The 12,932-nt window shown below is 33.6% G+C and overlaps 1 protein-coding gene across 1 annotated transcript in view; it reads left to right on the plus strand.

Moving 5' to 3' along the window:
- Nucleotides 1-842: 842 nt before the first annotated feature.
- The window catches only part of LOC129804510 (serine protease filzig), a 43,641-nt gene continuing 31,551 nt past the window's right edge, over nucleotides 843-12,932 (plus strand). Inside the window, exon 1 of the mRNA XM_055852291.1 lies at nucleotides 843-1,011. Within this exon, the coding sequence (XP_055708266.1) occupies nucleotides 843-1,011 (169 nt within the window). The remainder of the gene's footprint in view (nucleotides 1,012-12,932) is intronic.

The following is a 12,932-nucleotide window of genomic DNA, read 5'->3' on the forward strand; positions in this document are numbered from 1 at the left end:
TTATTCATCGACTTTTGCAAGAATTTTGAAGTGTTAAACGCAAGGAAAAAATTACAGAAATCCTAAAAGAGTGGTTTCTGGAGGGGAAGGATAGACGTGGGGATGAAATTGATGTGATATTTGGATTCCCTCGATCAACTTATGGGGGAGTACTTAGAACATTCCAAGTCGATATCTTCATTAGTTTGTCCAGAAAATGAGATAGAAGGATTTTTGTCATTTTTTTCTATGCGTGTAAAATGTTAAAATTCTTGCAAAAGTCGATGAATAAAAAAAGGAAGATGTCCAAAAAAAAAGTTTCTTCCACACATTATACCCTTTGAGTTCCTCTAACGAATAGTCCTTGTGCGAGAATTGTGGGTTACTCCTGGTCCCAGCAGTAGATGGTCAAAAATGACGCTGCAAAAAATGTTTTCTTCGACATAAATGGTTCTGGATGACCATGGTTTACTCACAGCAGACTACATATACCAGATTCTAAAAGCTAATGAGCCAAGCTTTCCAACAATAGTTCACCCATCCAATTATGTTCATCAGGAGCTGAGATATACCACTCCAAACTTTCGACCTCTTTTACTGACAGAATATATGAACTCATCTAATATATTTCTCCTCAAATCTTGCTTAGTTGCGTCTGCCGCCGACTTACCACTACCGATCTCATCAGGTAAACGGCAGAAACCCTGAATCATAGATCGTATATGCCAGAAAATGTTGTGTGTATATACAATAAGATTGATTTACAAACATTTTAAATAATGGAATTAATAGAGTTATCAATATCTCGTGGCGTCGGAATGTGAGGAACAAGAAGATTGAGGGGGGAAGCGACAGCTTGGCCGATGTGGCACGTGTTGCTGTCACTGGAAAGGAGATTAAGATGTGAATGTGGGTTTGATATGGAAGACCGGGTTCGGGAAGCAGGACGAAGAGAGGCACACACAGAGGGTCCGGATGTAGCCCCGCCGCCAAACAGCCCAAGGCCCAGCACAAGGGTGATCCCGGGTCCAAGTGAGAGGAGCGGCCGGCCCATCTCATACGCGCCCGCCCTTCACACCCACGGGAAAAGAAGAGGCAAAGGAAAGCCAGAAGAAAAACCCACCAGAGCAAGCCAGCAGGAGAAGGGCCGGATGGATCGCGCAGAAGAGACCCTTAATTCAAATTATATTGGGGACCACCCACACACAGGGGAAAGGAGTGCAAGACGGCGGAACCACAGCCAGAGCCAGCCCAGGTGCGCTCAGCGACATAGCACTCCCATAAGTGCTTTCGAAGGAGGTGGAAAAGAGAGGACCTGCCTGCGGTATGGGTCCTTAGGGATCGTGGGAGGTTATTGAAAAGGATAGGAACCTGGTAGATAAAGCATCGCCTAAATAGTTCACTTCTCGGCATTGGTAAAGGCATCTGAGGTCCTAACCGCGACCCTTCGCCACCCCTCACGATGAATTATGAATTCTATATAAATATTTGTTCTTTTTGGAAGATTTTGACACTAAATACGTTAAATTTTGAATATGATTTGAGTTGAAATTGCTTTGTTGAAAATTCAGTGTGAGCAATTGCTTACGAGAAATATGACAGAACTTCGTGTTTACTTCAGTCTTATTTAGCTGTGGTGAAGTACTAACAATGTTTCCTCGCTTTTTTGAGCGATATTATTGAATATTCATTGAAAATTGTGTTGATTCACGTTAGTGGAGATTTGTACATTTGACCTGAAGTGAGATTTGCCTTGTGAATTAGATTTTTCGTGTGAAAAATGGGAAATTTTTTAAGACATTTACCAGTAAGGTGATATTCCTTATTTTGGACAGGTGTTTTCCTCACAAAATTTCGAGAAGTTTTAGCTTTTGTGATGACTAGGTTGGACAAATGCCTGGAGAAACAAAGGAGCATCATCTCTACGAACGAGATGTAGCGAGAAAAGCCTTGAAAGGCTCCCGGAAAGGCCAGGGAATGAGCGAATCCGCACGTACTTGGAATACCGAAATCAACTCACTTTAATGAATGATATGGAAAGTTTCCCGGCTTCTTGTGACATTCTACGTTTCCCTTACACGAACAGGAAGAGGACTTGGTAAGATTGGTTCATTAAATGAAGAACAATGGTCATCCTGTTGAGGCGGATTAGCTGTCCAAATTAATAACCAAGTTGTCCAAAATAAGAGTCAAATTCACCTCTACACATCAATTCATTTTTAAACGTATTAAAAATAATTTTAGTAAAAACAAAGACAATAAACCCTTGCCAAGTTTCTAAACAACCCTTCTAAAAAGAGAGTAACAAAAAAAGTCAATTAGTATTGAAAATATCGTACTTCAAACTTGGAACATCGATGCTTAGCTTATAAGCAGACTGTCCAAAATTATGAGCCCTTACCCTATGAGTTCTTTCAATAATATTGTCTAAAATAATCGAATTAATAAAGAGAAATTGTAAATTTTGAATTCTTAATAAATTTTGCTGCTCGAATTCAAAGAGAGAGCAATTATATAATCGTCTTTTTTTTCAACTTGTCACCGTCCTGAAACTCAAGCGGTAAGAGATATCTACATTCGGTATTCGATGACCTCCAATAAAAAAAAAACATCTCCAGACGTTTTTTTTTTTCCTTTTCTTCATCCCCCACCCTCCATCGCCTCCAAAACCATTTTATGTGGTTTTTATCAAAATTGGCACAAGCTTTTCAATGATTTTCGAATATGTTTTAGAGGTAGTTCAAGCGAACATTTCGTCAAAACATACCTTTGACCGGAAAATTCGCCATTTTGAATTAGTGAACATCAAAAGTCAATCACTTTGGAGGGCTCAATTTTAACCGATTTGTTTGAATTTGGATTTTTTGGACAGGTATTGAAATTTCGAACCCGGCTGCATCAATCTTAGGGCAGAATCACATTGACAGTAAAATGCTCACCGTCACCGTCAAAGCCCTCACCGTATTTCGTAGATTTACGCATTTTCATTGCAATTCTTACGCAAATTTTCCATTACGATATTACCTTGTCTTATACTCGGTGGCACTAGGTGAAAATAGTATAAGAAAATTGAATAAATAAAGCGAAAATGCGATAAACGGTAAGCAAAAAAAACTGTAGGATTTTTTGCTACCGTTTTTCGTACAGTTTTTTTGCTCACCGTTTATCGCATTTTCGCTTTATTTATTCAATTTTCTTATACTATTTTCACCTAGGGCCACCGAGTATGAGATAATGTAACATGATAATTGATAATTTGCGTAAAAATTGCAATGAAAATGCGTAAATTAACGAAATACGATGAGGCTTTGACGGTGACGTTGAGCATTTTACTGTCAATGTGATTCTGCCCTTAATCTACAATGAATTGGTTAAGTACCTATTTTTGAATAATTTTTCCGGATTTTTTTTTCTTAACATTAAGTTTTTCTCGAGCTAAAGATCTAACGGTAAGAGATATCGACTTCCGGTCCTCTATGACCCCCTGCATAAGTGGGCATTATTTCGGACGGCTTTTTTTTTTAGGAAATTCTCCAGAACCTGGAATATTCTTTGGATATTGACCCTTCAGATTATCATTTGTTCCAATCTCTATAGAATAGTTTGGTGCACAAAAACGTGGAATTCGCTAAAGCTGCATAAAACGACCTTGCGAAACTTTCTTCAAGAAAAAAAACAGGCTCCTCCTTAAAAAAATGTAATTGATAAACTTATACATATATCTTTGGAGGACAACTGTTAAGATTATTGAAGACTATATCCTTGATTATACAAATTATATTTCTAAACAAAACTATCTGTTGAAATTTACCTTTGGGAGTCCTACGAACTTATGCAATCATCAAATATAAATCTGCAAATCATTTAAATGATTTATGAGTAAAATACAAAAAAAAACATGCTAGAGTAACTTTTTTTGATTAAGCATAAAAATGTGAGATATAAGATCAAATTTATGCAAAATGTCTTTTATTATAAAAGGAAGAAATTTTTTTTTAACCTACTATTCCGGTGAACAAGATGCCGTAAACAAACAAGACAGCCATTTAAAATTCATTTCACGCATAATTTCCACAATAAACACAATATGGGTGTTAAATTTAAATATTTACATATGTGTGTAGCTTGGGAGCATAATAAAGCCTATGATAAAGAGCTATAGACAAGTAACATTCATCCAACTCCATTGAGATAAATAGAGATGTTGTTATTCCAGAGAAAAATCGCACAAATCAATTTTATATATTTCTGCACAAGGCACACTCATTATTATGAGACTTTTTTCATTTTATATATTCATACTCTTTCTTCATTTCTTTTAATGCCTTCATCATCCAATTCTTTTGCATGCTCATCAGTATTGGAAAGCATGGCAAATTTGTTTCATCAACTTCACACAACACGTCAATTTCTTTTGCCACAATTCCTTTCCTTCAAGTGAGAAATTTCTCATAGTTTCTTGTATGAGCAAAAGTATCGAAAAAATTTTTTTAGGGTCACCTAAAGCAATATTTTTTTCCAGGGCGAAATGCACCATAAAATCCATCTCACTATTCTTGCTAAAGAGTTGATTTCACCAATCTACAATTTACAATCTCTCAAATCATCCAATAAGCAGATTATCAATTATTTCGATTATTGCGGAGAAATTAAATGAAAATATTTAAATGAGATAGTAAATTTGCAATTATCATCTCGAGTGATTCTCTTCTATCAACCTTGTTGCTATTTTTCAACTTCACTGCAGAATATGATGATAAATTACGTGGTAATTAAAAAAAGAAAAATTGCAGAATGCGTAGGCTGCATAAAATTAATTAGAAATGAAAGAAATTGTGGTAAAATGTAGATCATTTGAACAGGAACTAATTAAACTATCGCAATCAAAAGAATACAAAACGTTCAAAACATTTAAAGCATTTAAAGACATCTCGCATAGTTAATTACAATAACAATATAGCAATAATTTACACTTGAATTAACCTACGCCTCTTTAACTACGGTAGTAAAACTCATAGCACAATTTTCTCAAGTGTAATATGTGTACATGGTAAGAAATGGTGCTAATTTTTTTTGTGAAGCACAAGAATGATTAAGCCAAAAAAGAATATCTAATAAATTAAACAATATGGTCAGCATTACTAGAATTATGTGAAGTAGTTGAAACTACTGGAAAAGGGTTAAATTTGACCGTTTAATGCATTTCAATGATCGACAAAAAGTCGCTAAGTTGGTAGGAAAAAAGTTGGTAGGATTATCAACAATCCTGTCGGTAAAATTACCAACCATTAGTAAGTATAAGTTACAACCAACTGTTCTATTCTACAAAACTGTTATTAAAATTAGTTGGTTGCTAAATCAACCAACAATTTATTGGTAAGAATACGGTTGATAATTGGATTACAGGTTGGTAGGATTACTAACTGTTGATATAAATAAATCAACCGACAATTGATAGGTTTATGAATTGTTAGGTTTACCAAATTTATTGGTAACATCTCTAACTGATGGTAAAATTACCAAACAGTTGGTAGATTTATTTACAGTTGTTAGGATTACCAAATGATTTAAAGTATCAAAGAATTGATAAAATTTACAGAAAATACTCAATTAATTTATTTATCGTGCGCTCTGGAAATCACAACAATTGTCTTGGACTGTGAAAATTTTGAGAAATAATAATAATAATCGTAATTTCATATAAAATACTGTTTCCTTCAGTTTCAATAAAGTTATTTCATAAAACGAATTTTTATCAAGTATAAAGAATGGAAGAACTTTAATTTCGCAAGGGTAAAACCCTTCAAATGTCAGAGATATTTGATCAGTAAAAACATATGATCAGTAGAAAAAAATTTTTAAAAAAAATACTAATTTTCTATCAAAACTCTAAATGTTTTGACTAATTTTCTATAACTAATAAGATCTAGAACAGTTGCAAGGCAAAAGAAATAGTTTAATCTTCGATGTTCAACGCACAATAATTTTTATTTTATATGTTTTCGATACTGTGAGAGTGAGCAAGATGCCCAGATCGCCTAGATCTATATATCATTCACTCTGATTGATAGGGTAGTGTGGTACATTTCGGAACGAGATACATTTCAGAACAGAACCTAAGGTGGGGTGTTTCGGAATACATCATAAATATGTCTCTTAAAATCATATAAATATTTATTTTTTTATTTTTAAGTTTTTGTGACTTGTTCTTTACGAACCAGATTGACATAAAGCTTTTGGAATTTTAATTAAATTAGAGTGTAAAATGGGCGCGAAAATTGACAATGTCACAAAATCTTCAGTGTGGCCAATTTTGGTAATAGGGTAAGTCTACCAAATTTCGGCATAGTTGCATGCAAACGCCAAAGTCTTATGCTTGAAATGTAATATTTTCAATACAAATTAAATTTATTTGTTACTTTTTTATAAGGAGTGTTCCTTGGAACCTTGTAGGCAGTCTATCGTCTTTATTTTCTCTAAATTCACTCTTAATACATTCTAAAATGTATAAAAATGTAGATATTACATTGGTGGCCTATTTCGGCCACCTTCATTTTCACAGTTCCTTGCCCTTCTGGAATTCTTCCAATATCTTTTTTTAGATCATCTTGTTCGTCGAAGCGACATTTTTTGTTATTTTTTTCATTGTGTTATTTCTAGAGTATGCAAAAACTAAAAATTCAATGAAATTCAAGGAACAAAAAATGTGGCCGAAATTACAAGCTGGCCGGAATTTGGCACACTTACCCTATCAACACAAAAAGTTTTATGTTTTTTTTTTTATAATTTAAGCCTTTCATCAGTGAAATTAATACATTAACTTTCAAACAAGAGTAAAGACTGAACCTTGTATCCGGAAGTCAATGATCGGGTTTAATGAAACTTTGTTTACTTTTTCAGTTAAAAAAGCAAATTTACAAAAGCAAACAATAGAGGGTATTCAAAATGCAAAAAAAAAAATCTTCACCAGTGATAAGCCCAGATAAGCTTATGGGAGCTGAGATTCTTTACGGGTGACCTCGAAATGCGTGCAATTCGGGGGTGCTTTCAACTCGGAATGCGTGAAAATTCGATTCTGAGTTGAATTTTGGGGGTACAGAATAGCGTCGAACCAATTTTATTTATTTCGACCGACAAAAACAGTTTACTCGACGCGAGTCTTTACCCCCAAAATTCAACTCAGAATCGAATTTTCACGCATTCCGAGTTGCAAGCACCCCAGAATTGCACGCATTTTGAGGTCATCCGTAAGGAATCTAAGCTACCATAAGCTTTACAATCTTCTACACTGTGAGAGAAATCCGAAAAAGTTAAAATAACATTCCGGAAATGTTAGTTTTACCCTGCAGTATTGATCCGAAATCGGTATAAATATTACCCTTTTTAGGTGTATTATGGGTTAAAGTTACCCTTCTTTCATGTTGATTTTACCCTTATAAGGTGTAAAATTAACATTAAAAAATGTTGATATATTTTTACACCCAAAAAGTGTTAAAGTAATGACGAAAAAAAAGATAATCGCAACCTCTTTTTTCTCAGTGTATGGTTCGAAAATTTCAGTTTTAAGAGGCAATTGCTGGGCAAGGGGCGTGACCTAAATTTCCTTAGGGCGGGGCCTATTTCAAAAAACCGGTTATATCAATTTCTTAAACCTCTCTTTGCATCTCTCTTATTGAAACAAAAATATTAACAGAATTTTGTGTAATGTTGTATATAAATTTAAAAGAATTACTGTATACGTTTAAAATGCAACTGATCTATGCATTATATTTGTCTTCTCACAGAATACGAAAGCAAAACCACAATTTACCTGCAGCGATCCCCATGAGTTTACCATTAAATTCTACATTTTTTATAGCTTCGCATGGATCATTGTTGGGTATTAATTTGTTGATGGAAACTAGAACGAGACATAGAAAAATATTGGGAAGAAAAATTACAACTTGCCATTTTCTTCATTCACTAACTTCTTATTTTTTTTTATTTATTTATTTTTTCTTTTAATTTTCTATGTCGAGACTCTTTTTATGACATCGTGCCCTCTTCCCAAATACTATATGTGACAAAAGTGAAAAGTTCCGGAAATTCTTTCTCTTTTTTTTCCTTAATCATATTTATCTGGCAAAATTCTCCATATCATCATCTTCACATACATTCTACGCATATTCTCACAATTGAGAAGACACTTAAATATGTGAATTTCATGTGTCGCATATTAATTTTATGTGTCAACAAAGCATAGAATAATATTCCAACAATTTTGCCATCAATTTACTCTCTCCCTTTCTTAGTAAATAGGCAAAATACCACCTCTTCATCAACCCACTATAGCAAAAGATGAAGGAATTAATAGGGAAAAATAGAGTATCTTTTACCAAGTGGGAAAGCTATATTCTCATTTTCAAAAGATTTGTGTGACATACTAAAAAAAAAACACTAAGCATATTTTCATAGCATTTCTTCGTCTTTCGATCATATTCATACATATGAATGCAGCAGCATCGTAAGACACGTGAGGGACTTTCGAGAATCACTGTGTCAAGTTGAAGATCAGCGTAAAGAGATAAATCTCAACATTTGACCTCACTTTTGGTGTCATTTACGTTAAGTGGAGATTCTTTTCTCTTTAAGCACCTTTTGGAGCCCATACAAATACTCTTCCCTCATTTTACTTCTCAAATCTCTTTCCAAACAACATGACTTTCCCCACACATTTTCCATTGTCATAACCACATGGAGACTGGCCGGAGGCACTTTTTTCTTTAAGATGCACCGCCAACAGGGAAATTAATCACTACTTCGAACAATGGACCATGATAAATTATCATAGGTTGACATTCACCTATAAATCTATAGAGAATTTTTTTCTTATTTTCTTCTTTTTTTGCACGGAGGGAATGCATTCCGAGAAGAAGGATGAAAAATTAGTGTACCACCTACTAAATGTGCCATGAGAATTTTTTCCATTTCTAATCCAACGTCTTCTCATTAAAAAGCCTCCAGCTGATTTAAACTCAAACAGAATTGAAAATATTCTTGATCAAAGATTTTGATTTTCAGGAAAATTACATAGACTGCAATGAAATAAAATATAAATTACAATGTGATAGAATTTATAGCAAAATATGTAAAAAAAAAAATTATCAAATTGGGATAAAAATTATCCAAAGTCGGATAAAAAATAACCCACAATCTGATAAAATTTACACCACATTCTAATAAAATCTACACCACAATGAAATTAAATTTATACCAAAGTAGGATAAAATTCATACCAAAATTAATTCCATACTACAATAAAATTTATACCATAATAGGATAAAATTGGGAAATTGCGAACAAAGAAAAACATTAACTGAAAACATCTTTTCTTGGACTTGGCATTGGCAGAGTTAACAATTACTGTGCCATTAAGCTTCAATGATTCAACCAGCAATCTACTATATTCCTGAATGAACCAAAAATATTTCGGGCCTTATGAATCCCGTTTTCAGAAAATCCCGTAAATTGTTAATATCCTTTTATCTGATATACACTATACTTTTCCTTATTAATAGGATCGGTAGCGGCCAAAATCCTGAAAATCGAAATCCCGAAAACCGAAATCCCGAACATCAAAACCCTGAACACCAAAATCCCTAAGAGACAAATTTTCGAATGCGTCGAAATCTTGTATTCAAAATTTCGAATGAGCCCAAACAGAAGTAGATTTTGATTCTCCAATAGTGTCTTGGAGAAAAGGCAAATGGAACTCTATTTGCACAAAAAGTCGTTAAAGTTCGAAGAATTCAAATTCAATTTCGAATTTTCATACTAAATTTTCGAACAAGATGGGGAAAATTTATCAAATATCACACTAAAAAGCTCGCAAAAGAGTTACTCAGTGAATATGAAGTGATTAAATACTGGGACACGAACAGTAAACGTCGTTGTTCTGTTATTTTCTCACAACAATGTGAAGATCGTCACATTTTGACACTTGAGCACTTCGAAATTCGAACAGAATGTAAGTTCCGCCACCTTGCGAAAGTATTAAGAAGTAAGAAAGTCTCTTTTTTGGATCTTCAAATAGATTTTCGAATTTTTCAAGATCCACTTCTGTACGGAAAGACTATGCGGAATAATTTTCCAAATCATAACAACTCCTTGGATCCAGGAAGCGCAGGTGCAATCGTAAAAGTAGCTTTGACCCTTTTATTAATTCGAGATTTGACTTTCGGGAATTTAGTTTTAGGAATTTTGGTTTTCAGGATTTCGACACTTTCATTTCACGGAATTTCGGCTTTTAGGATTGTGACCGAAACCCAAATTGGATTGCCAAAAGAGTTTTATGTCACTATTGGATGATTGCATAAGTTCGTGGGACACCGAATTGTAAATTTCTACAGACATTTTTTTTATAGAACTATTATTTACAGTGAGTGTCAATAGTTTGTTGCCTAATGGATGTTTGAGAAATCAAGTGAAAAAAATGATAGAAAAAAATACTTTTCCAAATTTTTCTTTTTGCAGATGAGTTCCTTGTAATCCGTAGATATTATTTATAATTTTCAAAAAAAATAATTAATTTTATTTCATATCAAAAATAATTGTTTTCCAAAAGTTGGTCATTTTTGAAAAATCAAAAGTTTGTTGCATCATTAAAAAAACTAATTCAAAATGGTGAAAACGTGCAACCAACTTTATGTAAACCGGTTACATTTTGAGCTTATGTCATTTGATAGGCAAATGGTGGATTTGTACATTTTTAAGGCTGTCAATGGTAAATATATAGGTGTAAGAGTGATGATAAATAACAAGAAATAATCAGTTTTTTGATAATCCATAATTTAGGTTATAATGGCAAATTACAAAAAGTTGAAAGGTGGGATATTGTCCAGAGATACTGCTGGAAGGAATCGGCGTCGCTTAATTGCCAAATTTTATGGAAATTCATGAAAAGTTATACATAAAATGGTCAAATATTATAGTTATGAGGCACAAGTACATCTGAAAAACGCTACTGGTAGACCCAGGGTTTCGACTCAGAAAGTCGATAACCGCATTCTAGGTATCTCTGATAGTAACCCCATGATGTTTCTTCAAAAATTCAGAGTCGGCTGGTTACAGAAGGCATACAGGCTTCAAAACCAACCGCAATTTAATGAAAGTGGTAAGAATAATTACTTGGTTTGCAGGTTTCCATTGGTAAACAAAACCAATCTGGTTAAAAGGTTGTAAATCCACTTGGAGCATGCTAAAAACGTAAAAATACAACCTCTTACGCAGTTTGGTTTTGCTTACCAATGGAATCTTGCGAGCTAAGTACCTATTCTTATATTTTCTTTCATTTTGAGTTTGATTTTCGAAGCATTTGAAGCCTGTATGCCTTCTGTAACCAGCCGACTTTGAATTTTTGAAGCAAACATCATGGGGTTACTATCAGAGATACCTAGAATGCGGTTATCGACTTTCTGAGTCGAAACCCTGGCTCTACCAGTAGCGTTTTTCAGATGTACTCGTGCCTCATAACTATAATATTTGACCATTTTATGTATAACTTTTCATGAATTTCCATAAAATTTGGCAATTAAGCGACGCTGATTCCTTCCAGCAGTATCTCTGGACAATATCCCACCTTTCAAATTTTTGTAATTTGCCATTATAACCTAAATTATGAATTATCAAAAGACTGATTATTTCTTGTTATTTATCATAACTCTTACACCTATATATTTAACATTGACAGCCTTAAAAATGTACAAATCCACCATTTGCCTATCAAATGACATAAGCTCAAAATGTAACCGGTTTACATAAAGTTGGTTGCACGTTTTCACCATTTTGAATTAGTTTTTTTAATGAGGCAACAAACTTTTGATTTTTCAAAAATGACCAACTTTTGGAAAACAATTATTTTTGATATGAAATAAAATTAATTATTTTTTTTGAAAATTATAAATAATATCTACGGATTACAAGGAACTCATCTGCAAAAAGAAAAATTTGGAAAAGTATTTTTTTCTATCATTTTTTTCACTTGATTTCTCAAACATCCATTAGGCAACAAACTATTGACACTCACTGTATATAATCAAGGATATAGTCCCATTGATCTTAACATTTGTCCTCCAGATATATATATCAATTCCATTTTTTCAAGGACGGCCTGTTTTTCTTGAAGAAAATTCGCAAGGTCGTTTGAGACAGCTTCAAGGTCAATATCTGAAGAATATTCTAGGTTCTGGAGAACTTCCTATTACACCTCCTGTAATTTTGGTAGCGTCTGTTGCTCGACGCACTATTTAGTTTTGCGATCTTAGCAATTGTACTCTTTACTTTTGGCCAAAATCGACGTTTTTATCAAATGGGTACATTAAATCTAAAAAAAATTAGTCAAAGTGCTTATCTTTTATGATTGTTTCGTAGCGTTTGATTAACTCAAAGTGATTGATTTCCGTGAAATCCCATCAAATTTACAGCAACACTTTCAAAGAATGCAAATCAGCTTTTGCAACAAACTTATCTGATTTTTTCAGGACCTTTTCCGCCCAAAGTTGTTGCATTAGGACAATTTCTCATCGCATGTTACTGATAAATCTAATACAGGCCTCTTATCATAACTTAACGAGAGAAATAGTCACTTTCTTACTATTTAACATGCCCGATTCAATCAAAAGATGTGAGACTCAAAAATCGATACCGAAAACGTATCCAATCTTTTTTAGATCTTATCTTAGACATCTTAACAATGTTATCCACAAACTTTCTTCCATCAATGTTAGAGGACGTTTAAAATGGAGTTGATCTTTAGAAGGATAAATTACTATATCAAAATATTAAAATCCACTTTTTAATCATCCTGAGAGCAAGGACATGATCTAAATAAACGCCCAAAATGTTTTTTGTACAAAACCATCACTTATGCCTTTCTAAAATTCCAATAACATTACATTCTGTAAATTCACCTTTTT

This window comes from Phlebotomus papatasi, chromosome 1, assembly GCF_024763615.1.
Source record: "Phlebotomus papatasi isolate M1 chromosome 1, Ppap_2.1, whole genome shotgun sequence".
Taxonomy (NCBI): domain Eukaryota; kingdom Metazoa; phylum Arthropoda; class Insecta; order Diptera; family Psychodidae; genus Phlebotomus; species Phlebotomus papatasi.